This window comes from Tachypleus tridentatus, chromosome 8 (assembly GCF_004210375.1).
Source record: "Tachypleus tridentatus isolate NWPU-2018 chromosome 8, ASM421037v1, whole genome shotgun sequence".
Lineage (NCBI taxonomy): Eukaryota > Metazoa > Arthropoda > Merostomata > Xiphosura > Limulidae > Tachypleus > Tachypleus tridentatus.
In genome coordinates this window covers 108,710,472-108,724,073 of record NC_134832.1, presented here as the reverse complement: position 1 = coordinate 108,724,073, position 13,602 = coordinate 108,710,472, and the positions used below count along the sequence as shown (strand labels likewise).

Genomic DNA, 13,602 nt, shown 5'->3' with positions numbered 1-13,602 from the left:
TTGTTCGCTTTTACAAGACCACCTCTTTTTCATACATGTTTATTGTTCACTCTTACAAGACCACCTCGTTTTCATACATGTTCGTTGTTAACTCTTATGAAATCACCTCGCTTCTGTATTTGTTTATCGTTAACTCTTGTAAATCCATCTAATTTATATAGACGATAATGTACGAATTATTTTCACATAACAGAAAAAAAATCCATTATGAGCTACACGTATTTCTTTTCGTTATGAACAGAGAGGATTCGCGGTGAAATAAATACACGTAATTACCTTCCGTTGCTCTTCCCAGGTCTAAGTTAAAGTCACAGAAGAAACAGCATTTGAGTCACGGCAGCTTAGTTTCTCAGTGTAAAGATTTAATTTCCGTTAAAGAAACTTTAACTCATGAATCGAAAAGTGTATTACTATTATTTTATTTGTTCATCTGAGAGTCAAGTAAACCGGAAACATTTACTGTAATTAAACAGGAATAAACTACCTTAAAATCAAATATTACAACCGTTTATTAGCCAATCCTAGTAAAGACTGTAGTTGTAATTTATGGTTATCTAATATTTCAATAATTATCAGGTCATCCCTTAAGTAACGTCTGATTTCAGGTTCAGAAAAAACAGAAAGGATTTCAAACGCTTTTACTGTTATTTAATCAATAATGTATGTTCCATTATTATTCATTACTGCTTGCCAACGATTCACAAGCTTCTGAATGCCACTTCTATAAAATTCTTGGGGTTTGAAGGAAAAAAATGTAAAAAGGGTAGTTTTAATATCTTCATTTTCGGACATTAGTTATGGAATGACCTGATAGATTTAGATGATATTTTATTTAAATTAACCTTAATAAATTGTTATCTTAAATTCCATTAACCACACATGTTAGGTATCTCTCCTCAGTGTAACATTAATAACTTGGTATCTTACATTTCAATAATTACATCTGGTAGGTATTTTTTACCCAGTTTAACATTAATGCCTAATTATTTTACATTTCAATAACTACGTTTGGTTAGTATATTTTACCCAGTTAAACATTAATTTATGGTTATGTTACAACAATTCGGAAATTACATTTAGCAACCTTATTGTCGGTGTTTAATGTTATATCTTACTGGTGGATCTCCTTGTGTGGAGCTCACCCAAATAGGAAGTAATTTTTGTAACTACTTATACTAATTTGATTGATTATTCGATGTAAACGTGACTGTGAAAGTAGACTAGTGTTAAGACATGAAAGAACATAATTAATCTATATTAATTAACATGTCATCTATCACTCGTGACTTTAAGCAAGGAACTCCTTATGATAAAAGGCCCGGCATGGCCAGGTGGGTTAAGGCGTTCGACTCGTTATCTGATGGTCGCGGATTCGAATCTCTGTCGCACCAAACATGCTCGCCCTTTCAGCCATGGGGGTGTTATTATGTAACGGTCAATCCCACTATTCGTTGGTAAAAAAGTAGCCCAAGGGTTGGCGGTGGGTGGTGATGACTAGCTGCCTTTCCTCTAGTCTTACACTGTTAAGTTAAGGACGGCTAGCGCAGATAGTCCTCATGTAGCTTTGCGAGAAATTCAAACACAAACAAACAAATAAACCTTCTGGTAAAACATCAAATATGGTCTGTGGTGACAAAACAGTCGTCGTGAAAAATAAAATAAAAAAGAAATAAGAAATTAAAGAACTACTGTAAGTACATTGAAATATGTTTAATGTGAAAAAAATTAAATGTGATACTTGTAATTAGACATACGTTATTTTTAGGTGTTGACTACAAATACGTATTAATGTAACTACATAAATTGTACGAATCAGATTAATATGAGTAAATATATAAAAAAACAAATTAAGTTGAGAAATAAAATGGTTATACTTATAGTATAAACGGAAGTGTAATCATTCTTATTCATGTAAATTTTCAGGAATATTTTCTTACAATTCAAAGGAATTTGTGAAACCTGACGTACAGAACTTAAGTTTTCTATATTACGTAGTTTATACATTTTCAATTTCTTTTTTCTTATACTTAAACATTTACATGACAGATATTTTCCACTAGGAACAAGCTTGTTATAAGTAGTCCCAACATCAGCCGACAGGGGTACAATTTGCCCTTGTATAGGCTATCATCCGGGCATTGCGTTTGAGAGTTACCGTCGCTTGTGTTGCCCCGGCAATCTAACATATGAAGCTCAGCACAGTGAGAACTGAACAACGTACTAGCACGGTAACTCCTCCCGCTGTGTTCTACGGTCTGCGAACATTTCTCCTGCTGTTTTGGTAATGGACCAAACGAAGAATCTTTGATGATTCCACTAGCATTCGGACTAAAGACAACGTTTAAAAGTCTAATCATGTTGCTGGACAAAAGCTGTGGACACAAGAGAACGTTTCAGTTGGATCAACTCCCGTCCTTAATCAGCGGTAAGTTGCTTAAAAATGCAAGATGTGTTTTTCACAAAACACGTTTATTAATTGAATAAATATATTTTTTCTAAGGTACTAACTTCTGTTTATGAAACAGCGTTGGAAATAAATGTTTTAAATAGCAATTTGTACTCGTTTTATTTTTCAATGCCAGGGAAATTGCTACATTACGTCGTGAATATGTGTTTCTTAACAAATCCCTTATTTATACAAATTCTGCTTAACAACACTGATTGGTAAGAAAGTTTATTTGTGAGGACTATGTGCGCTAGAGGTTCCCGATCTTGAAGTGATAGACAGACAAGGGGAGAGACAGGTCAACTCTACCTATCGCCAACGTTTGGGCTACTTTTATCAGACCAAATATCAGAATTTGGACGACACTCTCTAATATGCCCAAGGTTTTTAAACGTTTATTTATAAAAGTAAATAAAATAAATAAGCTACAACTGAAACTTGTGCTAAACACTTAGTTTTTAGAAAAGTAAGAATTAAGTTTTCTTTTCATGAAATTATTTGTCTTTGATGAGATATGTTTATTTAAACATAAAATGATATGAGTTTTAGTTGGTTACTTAGCACAGAGCCACACAATAAGCTATCTGCGTTATGTTCGGATCCTGAATTTTAGCATTGTAAGTCCAGTAATCTACTGCTATAAATTTTAAAGAGAGTGTTGAGCATTGTTGTAAACATATTTTAGAATCTAAAGCACTAATTAGACTTTTATATTTTTTAAACTTTATATTTGTTTTTCATGTATTATTTGATATACAAAGTCAACTTATGGACACTGACATGGTCACATTTCATCAGACATACCAGTTTCTAACTTAACGTTATGTTTTTACTTACTGGACGATGTGTTTTATCGCGAACAGGAAACGAGTATTTTATTTTATAACTTCAGTAATTGGAAGACAGATGAATATGTTGCTCGTAAAAGACGGTATAAAGAGTTGTAAGTCTAGCAGTTCCATATAAACACAACTATAATTCTCTTTCGTTGGTAATGATGCTACATAAAGCATCATTGTCTGTATTTTATAAAGAGAAACCTCGCAGAATCTCATAACTTAGGCTATGTCTATTTTACATTTTTTTTTAAGACTTAACTTGACGACTTTTGACTCTTGTTTCTTATGACGTACTATGTTTCTGGATCTAAGGACTATAAAATAGAAGCCAATACACCATCTACTCATTTCGTAAAGAATTCCAACCCTACAATCCCTTGCTTTGAATCTCAGCTAAATGAGACATATAACTGTCAAAGTTAGATTTGAAATTTGTATAATAGCAGATGAAAATTAAACTTACAAAAACCTCAACAAGATCTGTAAAACATCAGCATTTATTATTTTCAACTGTATTCGAATAAAGATATATTTAAATTTATCTTTATTTCTCAGTCTTTAAATATACGCCCCCTACTGGCGCCACGGTATGGCTACGGATTTACAACGCTAAAAAGTGGGTTTCGATACCTGTGGCGGGCTGAACACAGATAGCTCATTATGTAGCTTTGTATTAATTACAAACAAACTTTAAATACACGTTTCGGCGTAAGATATGCACGACAACTTGTTTTATACATTGTATTAGTCTAATGGCTTATATGCTGAACTGTGAATCCGAGGGTTTATGATTCGCGTCACGTTCACTCAAATTCACACTCCATTTTTCGATTACAGTAGCCCAAGATTTGTGAGTGGGCGCTATTGCCTAGCCGTCTTCCTAAGGTACAAGTAGCGCAAATAGTCCTCGGCGAGCATTTTTTAAAGAAACATACCTTAGGTAATACGATGTATCAAAATTTCGATAACACCTTCAACTTGTAAATGACTCATCCACTTCTGGTTACTGTGGTGGTTTATCGCACACGCTACCGAGTAAGAACAATGAAGTACTCACAAATAGTTACGAAAAAGAAACGTGTACTTTACTTTATTAGACACGTGGAAATCTCAAAAATTACGCGCGACCCTTTTTGTGTCTGCTAAAATTAGTTTTTGGAAATAATCTTATTTGGCTTTTGGTCGTATTTTACGCTTTTGATTTACAATTGCTACCACAACTGTGCACTCAACAAGACATTTAATCAAATATTTGATGCAAAATGGCTGAAGTGAGAAGTTATATCGATGATAATTTGGTTTTATATTTATACATACACACACACACACATATATACATATAGCTGAGTTCGAATACATAAGTGTTTTGTTTTAATGGGTTTCTGGTTTATTGCGCCTCAGTTGAATTTTGATACTTGGGCACACAGGCGTTGGTATTGAACACTGTTTGATTAACCATTTTATTTCCTGTCTATGGTTCGGCAGGGCTAGATGATCACGGGTTCGAAATCCCCGTCCCACCAAACATGCTCGCCCTTTCAGCCGTGGAGACATTATAAATGACGGCCAATCCCATTTTTCGTTGGTAAAAGAGTAACCCAAAGGTTGGCGGTGGGTGGTGATGACTAACTGCCTTTTCTCTGGCCTTTCACTGCTAAATTAAGAACGGCTAGTGCAGATAGCGTTCACGTAGCTTTACGTGAAATTGAAACAAAAACAAACAAAAGTTTGGACAACTATACGCAGATAGCCCTTAGATATCTTTACTCATAATTCTACAACAAACAAACAAAAGTTTGGACAACTATACGCAGATAACCCTTAGATATCTTTACTCATAGTTCTACAACAAACAAACAAAAGTTTGGACAACTATACGCAGGTAACCCTTAGATATCTTTACTCATAGTTCTACAACAAACAAACATAAGTTTGAACCACAAAACGCAGATAACCCTTAGATATCTTTACTCATAGTTCTACAATAAACGAACAAATACTCATAAAGCGGATAATTTCTTAATACTTCTTCGTCAGTTGTTTAAACTTGTTTAATATAAAAGATAAAATGACAACTTAATATGATAGCGAAAAGCAGTTGCAGTAAATCATAAACTATTTGTTTGATGCTAAAAAATGTGCTTAAATCATAATATTTGTATGAAGGCACAAGTGCAGAGACATCAAGAGTGAATTAACTTTTAAGAAAATCGTTTTGAACAGTATCAGATACATAATATCCTCGGAAAATAAATAGATCAAAAGAATACTATAACTTAAGTTATTCGATGTGAGTTGTGACAAATGCTGAATGCTTTCTAAAACATCTAGTGTCTTGTGCATTGTTTGTTTGTTTGAGAATTTCGCACAAAGCTACACGAGGGCTATCTGCGCTAGCCGTCCCTAATTTAACAGTGTAAAACTAGAGGGAAGAGAGCTAGTCATCACCACCCACCGCCAACTCTTGGACTACTCTTTTATCAACGAATAGTCGATTTACCGTCACATTATAACGTCGGCACAGCTGAAAGGACTAGCATGTTTGGTGTGACGGGGATTCAAACCCGTAACCCTCAGATTACGTGTCGAGTGCTTTAACCACCTGGCCTCGCCGGGCCTCAACCATATGGAACTACAACAGCAAGTGACGCATATTTGGATATGCTAGTGGTTATATCACTACTGCTATTTGGAAGTTGTCAACAAGGTGTGTAACCTACCTCTGAAACAAACCAGTCTCAGTCTCTACTATGCGCTTTTGCTAGTATATCTGAACTTATAAATAAGCACTTTCCAAAATTGTGCACATTTCTTACTCATTACCTTTAAAGGCATATAATAAAACATCATTAATGTCTTAGCACGAAACTGAAGTAAATATAAGGAAATCTTTAATGGCTAAATATCAATGTAAATTCAAATTTTAATACTTCAACGTTCAATGACAGATTTTTTTCCCCGCACTAGCCACTCGTTTTAATACGTTTTAATACCAACTTAACGAATCTTTCTGTTTCAGCAAATCGTACAAACAAATGTTGTGCAGCAAGTTGCTAAACTAAGAGTCATGTAAATAGAGCTCATCCCATTATTTTTACCCACAAATAGTGGGATTGATTTTCACATTATAACACCTTCACGGCTGTAAGGGCGAGCGTATTTGATGTGATGGGGATTCGAACCCACTACCCTCAAATTACGAGTCGAGTGCCTTAACGACCCGGCCATGCCTGGCCGTTTTATGAATTAGTGTGATATGTTATAAAAAATGCCTGTATTATCTGTAAATAAAATGTTTTAATTTAATTAAAGTTTGTTACAAATGAAATATTTAAATTTCCTGAGCAACTTAATAAGATAAGACTATTTAGTTCCTGTTTAATTTACGTTTGAGCTTGTACAGGGTTGATTTAAGCTAATCTTAGTCAAGCATGCCTCATAAAGCATTGTAGAGATGGCAATAAGCACCACTATCAGCAAAAGAACCATGGTGATGATTTGTGAGACTTTTAAAGATTTGCTACTTATTTTTGACTAGGATACCTCATTATTTATATTATTTTTCCATCTAATCTCGGCACGCCACTCCTAATATGAGGATCGCGGGTTCGAATCCCTGTCACACTGAACATGCTCGCCCTTTCAGCCGTGGGGTCGTTATATTGTGTTGCTCAATCTCACTTTTCGTTGGTGAAAGAGTAGCGTAAGAGTTGGCGGTGGTGATGACTAGTTCCCTTCCCTGTAGTCTTACACTGCTAATTTAGGGACGGTTAGCTCAGATAGTCCTCGTGTAGCTTTGCGCGAAATTCAAAAACAAAGAAACCATCTCATCTCAGTGTTGAATTTTCCAAGTTATCATTGTTGGAATCTGAACTGACGTGAACTACGGTAGCTTACCTTAAAATTAAAAATTTTGATTTACGACTACTTTACGACTAGGTTTCATCATCCTATAAATTATACTTTTAAGTTTAATGGGGAAAATTTTGAAAAATGTCTAAAGAAACGTTATTTGTTATTAAATAAATATTAAATACTTTTCAAATTTAAGTTTTAAAAAACAGCAACTGAAATTTGCTGTAAAGTATGTGACACCCGAGAAAGTCTATACTTTCAATCACTCTAAGAGCCATTTAGTAAAGTTGCTAGGTGTTTCAGCATTTTAGAGAAAGCTGGAATAATGTATTAAATACATAACACAAGGAAATATACCCTGAATATGTATGTTTTTCTTATAGCAAAGACACATCGTGCTATCTGCTGAGCCCACAGAGGGGAATCGAACCCCTGATATTAGCGTTGTAAATCCGTAGACTTACTGCTGTACTAGCGGGGGGCACTTTGAATTTTTAAATATATATCAAATCGTTCTAACTTAATATAAACCCGAGAACTGTCACACTTTCACAGTATATTTCTGTAAGAATATTCCATGCTGATGTTTCATTTCATAATTATAATAATACTCTGAAATCTCTTCCCCTTCGACGTGCCCTTCCTATATGCCCGTGCGTGATATTTTAATGTAGTTCCGTTTCTTCCTTCCTGGCCACTGTTGCGCTTGGTGTGGCATATCCGAGAATTTTAACTCGCCTTAATAACAAGGCTTCTTGGTATAAAAACGTGTAACTTTAATGCAGTTTACTAAATACTTTTATTAAATGTCCCTCAAAGTTTTGTTTAAATCATTTTCAAGAAGCTTCCAAATTTGGAAAAAATCACCCAGGTGGACAAATGTGAATATCTCGAATACTTTACTTTTAAATTTTTTGTAGAATACATTAATTTCTGGTTACTAAGTTTTAAATATTTTTATTTCATGTTCCCTCCTCTTCACTGAAGACAGCAACCAATGCGATTAAATTCGAAAACCCATAGGTGAAGATATATGTGGCATACCTGCCACCTATGGTCCGGCATGGCTAGGTAGGTTAAGGCGTTCGACTCGTAATCCGAGGGTCGCGGGTTCGAATTCCTGTCTCACCAAACATGTTCGCCATTTCATCCGTTAGTGCGTTATAATGTGACGGTCAATCCCACTATTCGTTGGTAAAAGAGAAGCCGAAGAGTTGGTTGCGGGTGGTGATGACTAGCAGCCTTCCCTCTAGTCTTACACTAGTAAATTAGGGGCAGCTAGCGCAGATAGCCCTCATGTAGCTTTGTGCGAAATTCAAAAAAACAAAACAAACACCTGCCACCAGTCTAGCTGAAGGTAAGGTTACATGGGTGAAACGTTATATATGTTGCAAATGGATATTTTGTGCTTTCATCGTATTCCTACTATTGCTTTGGCGCAACGATGGTATTAAGGATACCCTTTACATTTGGTGTATATCGTGCATAGATATGTCAATAAACAAAATAAAAGCTAATGTAACTGAATCTACATTATGTTATATATGGATATATACGCATTAAGATTAATACATTAGTCAATTAACACGTTGATTGCCATGTACCCCACCGGTAGGTCACAATCGACTTTTAGTTGTGGACCGCTGGTGGATCACAGACACTTATGTTGAAAGGCCAAATTTCTCTCGTCACATATGAGTTTTGGACACTTTGACTGCTCCTGGATACCATTTGAGTTTATTTATATTTTATTTATTATGTGTCAGCCAACGTGTTAATTACTTTCAACAGTAGTCCAATACCTTTGATTTTTCAACCCCTGGAAGTAACTTCTTTCTTCAGAAATTAAGTAAACAATATACTATGTCAGTAAAACAAGCTGTTTCAAGCTATTTATAATGACTGATTGACAATTCTGCTTAACACACAGATGTTTATCGAGAAGGTCAAACGTTTCTCCCTACACCACCATTGACCCCTACCAGTCACCACGGAACATCACTCCCCTTCGGTCTGACAACAGTATTACTTCCGACATCCTGTATCACTTCATCAATCGTGTCAAAATCTCTTTCTTCTGCAGCGTTCGTTACTCCTTCACACGATACAAGAGTGATATCTTCAATAGCGTCTGTACCTTCATCTGTGGAATTAACAACATCACCTTTGGAAATGTCTGTTGGTCCATCGAACTTGAGAATAGTGTTACCATCGTCCAAGTCCGCAACTACGCCCCCCATTCTTACATCTAAGGTACAAGCAAGCTCGCATTATGTTCCCACTGTCAATTATTCGAGAATGACTAACTTCCCTGTCCCTCTTACCTTACAGTTGAATTGGCTATCTGAGTCAAGCCCAGTTAGTCCAACTTCACAGTTAGGAAAAGTGCATTCATTTGATGGTCAGTTTTCTCACCTTAGTCATTTGTTTTCAAAACAGTTGAATCAAAATCCTTCCCTGTCAAGCAATGGAAAGAAAAAATTTGACTTTTCTCGTCTGGCTGAGTCAGCGACAAGCCAAGAGGAAACTGAAACCTGGAATGAACAGAGAGGATGGTGCATGACTAAAAAAACTACAAGAGATTCTTTATCATCCCTGAAGACAACAGAGCTTAACAAGCCGTTACAGTTGGGTTTAAATAACTATTTACCATGTATGCCCACCTTACAGCCATTGAGCCCATTTCTTGTAAACCCGCGATACACTCTATCTTTACACAGCCAGACAGATTGTCTTCCGGAAGTTATGGAAACTACTAGTTTCTACACCTGTCGAATGGGATATAATCAGACATCTTTACGCCCTAAAAAGAATTCATCTGTAAGTACTGTCAACGAAGGTTTACAAAGTCCTACAACTTACTGATTCATGAACGGACACATACTGATGAACGTCCTTACACCTGTGATGTATGTCAGAAAGCTTTCAGAAGACAAGATCATCTCAGAGACCACAGGTATAATATTTATCGCTTACTTAAGACATACACGGCATTCTTTGTGAAATCAAAAGCACATGGGGCTTGTCTAAAGCGTCGAAGTCACTTATAACATGACTATTTTGAGTTTAAACGTGTGTATAATTTATGATTTCTTTAGTTTTGTTATTAATTCAAAGTTTTACTTGTGTATAAATAAACAAGGCGAAACTTGACACGTGATTAAATATTTTTTTATTGAAACTTGCGTTCAAGGATTTATATGACAGATAGAGATTATTCACAAAGAAATATTAATTTTCACCAGTTCTTTATTAATAGTTTTACGAAACGAATTACAATACACTTTACTCTACTGAGGGTGAGATTATTCAATTAAATCTGGGCAGTGGTTTTCAGATTTAATGGTATTTCAACAGATTGTTTTGTATCCGAATCTGAAGAAAAGACGTTTGTTTCTCTAAACAACTTGTAGATATAAAAATAGTGATAAGTTAGTTGTAGATATATTAACAATGGCATGTTACCTGTAGGTATAAAGTACCAATATGTTAGCTATACGTAGTAACATGTTAATTTCTAGTTACACATCCATTATTAATAATTAAAGTTCGTCGATTCAGTGAACGCTCAAGATGTTTAAATCTACTTTTAGGTACATTCATTCGAAGGAAAAACCGTTCAAGTGTTCAGAGTGCGGAAAAGGCTTCTGTCAGTCAAGGACCCTGGCGGTTCACAGGATTCTCCATGTGGACAGCTCTCCTCACAAGTGCCCTACCTGCGATCGTGTTTTCAATCAGAGGAGCAATCTGAAAACGCATCTTCTCACTCACACGGACCTCAAGCCTTATAACTGCAGTATCTGCAGTAAAATATTCCGTAGAAAATGTGACCTTCGTCGTCATAGTTTAACACATAAACTGCAAGGTGGGGGTCAATCTTCCATCAGTGACACTTAACCCTGCCAATCAGATCTATAAAAAATGAACAGCTGAAGAAAAATGGCACTTCGCATACAGTTCACGGATGACATTTGTTTCTTACGACTGGTTGTTTATCAGATGATATATATAAATAATCAAACAAAAATAAATTAGAAGTTAATACTTTTTACAAGTGTATTTTCCATGTGCACTCAAGACATTATATAAAAACATTATTTGCTTAAAAACAACAATTGTGAACTATTGGCAAGAAATCTGATTACAAACTATAAGGAATCGAGATGGTATCGATATAAGTTATCCTATATCATTCTCTTACGAGTGTTCTATGTGTTCACAGTGAGCACGAGATTAAGCACGATTCAAACATGTTCAGAAGAAGAACTATTAGTGTAGTTTTTTTACGTTTTCTGTCAGCATGTGACAAGAACTCAACAACTATTAATCCATGTACCAATACCTATGATTAAAACAAAATGTGCACTTTTAAAATGCTTTATTTTATGGTAAAATACTAGAAATAAAATGAAATATTTTCCTTGCTATTTAAGTTTCGTCCACCAATAATAATCCTTAATCCGTATTTTTTAAAACTCGACGTTTCCTCACGTGTTTGTGAAAGTTAGGCTACTATTTCCTAATTACGAATATGTCAATGTCTGATTCTTAACTGCTTATTTAATTATATATGATGCGTTAAGTTAAATAACGAAGTTGTTCACCATTTCTCATATAACTGTCGCCACCAGCAGCCGCTACGCCTTAATTATGGCTAAGAATAACGAATAATCGATAATTATCTTTCTAATCTTTATTGTACGTTTTTACACAATAGAGACACCTACTTATCTATTGTACTTTACTTGCTAAATATCACTGATGTAAAACCAAAGATTAACAACAAGAAAAACCCTCTTTCATAGCTACTTCAAATTGTTTTTCTTGTTATTTTGACTCAACTGTTTCAAATTATGTCTTCACGTTCAATGTTATTGTACAAAAAAAGCAAATTATTCTTAGTAGTGTATGTGTTATTATAACACAGTAAGGCTTATAATAATTTAATCAGATCATTCTTCACCGTCCAGTGCAATATTCTGGTACTAAGGGTGTGTAATAGCATTTCTACTTACACCTTATTTTGTGCTGTTACCAGCGAAACCTTTCCAACAGCAAAAGAGCTCATTAGGCTGTACAACTTACAACCCACAAGATCGTAATTGAAACAATATTCAAATTACTGTTCATTATAAAGCTAACTCTATTTTGTTTATTGCTATTATTATATATAACTCATGCTTCGTCAAATTTACTGACAAATTTTGATCTATCAGAAGCAAAATGATTCAAGTTAAAATTTCAGTATTTAATGTTATTTTATAAGCTCTGACATCACTACTCTAGTTTTGTTTATTAATAAAATGAAACACATTGACCACTGCCATGTAAAATCAATTTGCAAGAACCAGATTACTCTATATAATTTTACACTTTTACTATGAGTTACCAGACATGATTCTGTTACATCATTTTTTCCGCTTCTCGTGAGGATGTCCACGTTTTCAGTAGAACAGGACTTAATAAATCCCAATCACACATCATTTCAAATATTATTATAAATATCGTAATCAAAGCTTCTGAAAAAGATCATTGTTGTTTTGATTTCTTGCACAAATGTGGTTTTCTTACGAGCAACTGTGTTCATACCTTAAGACGTAAAGAAGTGAATATTTGACATCTTAAAAATCACCCGCTTTCCAATTATTTAAAGGTATCTTTTACGGTCGTGCCAAAATTATCCATAAAAACGTAATCAGCCATCACTAAAATTAAATCGAGCTATAACTGAATTTTTTCGGAATCCCACAATTCACATTAAAAAAAACAACTGATATGATGATTTTATTGTTGGATGAAACATACAATGAGATATCGCTGGTGTGGTTTCCTATAGATGATTTATATTTTTGTGTCCGTTTGCTTAAAGCATACTTTGTTGAGCATAGCAAAAACTATTCAATATTTAAGATGCAGGGTTTTGATCTCGTTACACACATCAAACAGAAGTGTGTTGTAAGTGAATCAAAGATAAATTATTTATTCATTTGGTATAACAAAAAACTGATTTACCTTCTTGCATCAACTTAAATACCTATGTTACATATACGATCTCTGAGGGGACGACAATTATACACAAGCGTAATATGTATATGCTTGGCGATAGTGTACAATGTTTCACTTCAGTTGCTATATTTGTGTATCTATATTCCTAAATGTAACTGAAAATGCTTTCAAATCTTCTTAAATTTTTGTGAATAACTTTGATTCAACTACATAAGTTCAACAGCACAGTTAAATTTCACTCATTGAAAATATGTATTCTAAAATGTACATCAGAACAACTGCACCTTCCACAACTGTATAGATGTTAGCCTTGGCCGAAATCTTGTCCATTTAAAATATCCAAGTAGCTGAAGTGTTTTTTTTTTTCGTCACAGAAATCGTGACATTTTCGATGAAAGTCATGGGCACAACCTGAAATTCTTTAAAAGCCTGACACGTTTCATATATTTATAGTTT

At 34.7% G+C, this 13,602-nt stretch overlaps 1 protein-coding gene across 1 annotated transcript; it reads left to right on the top strand.

The window, feature by feature from the left end:
• The first annotated feature begins 2,100 nt into the window (after positions 1–2,100).
• LOC143223179 (uncharacterized) lies at positions 2,101–11,514 on the top strand. The gene is made up of 3 exons (XM_076450757.1): positions 2,101–2,425; positions 9,071–10,096; positions 10,734–11,514. Exons 1-2 carry the CDS (start codon positions 2,308–2,310, stop codon positions 10,003–10,005), a joined length of 1,053 nt encoding a protein of 350 aa, XP_076306872.1. The 5' UTR covers positions 2,101–2,307; the 3' UTR covers positions 10,006–10,096; positions 10,734–11,514.
• The last annotated feature ends 2,088 nt before the right edge of the window (positions 11,515–13,602 follow it).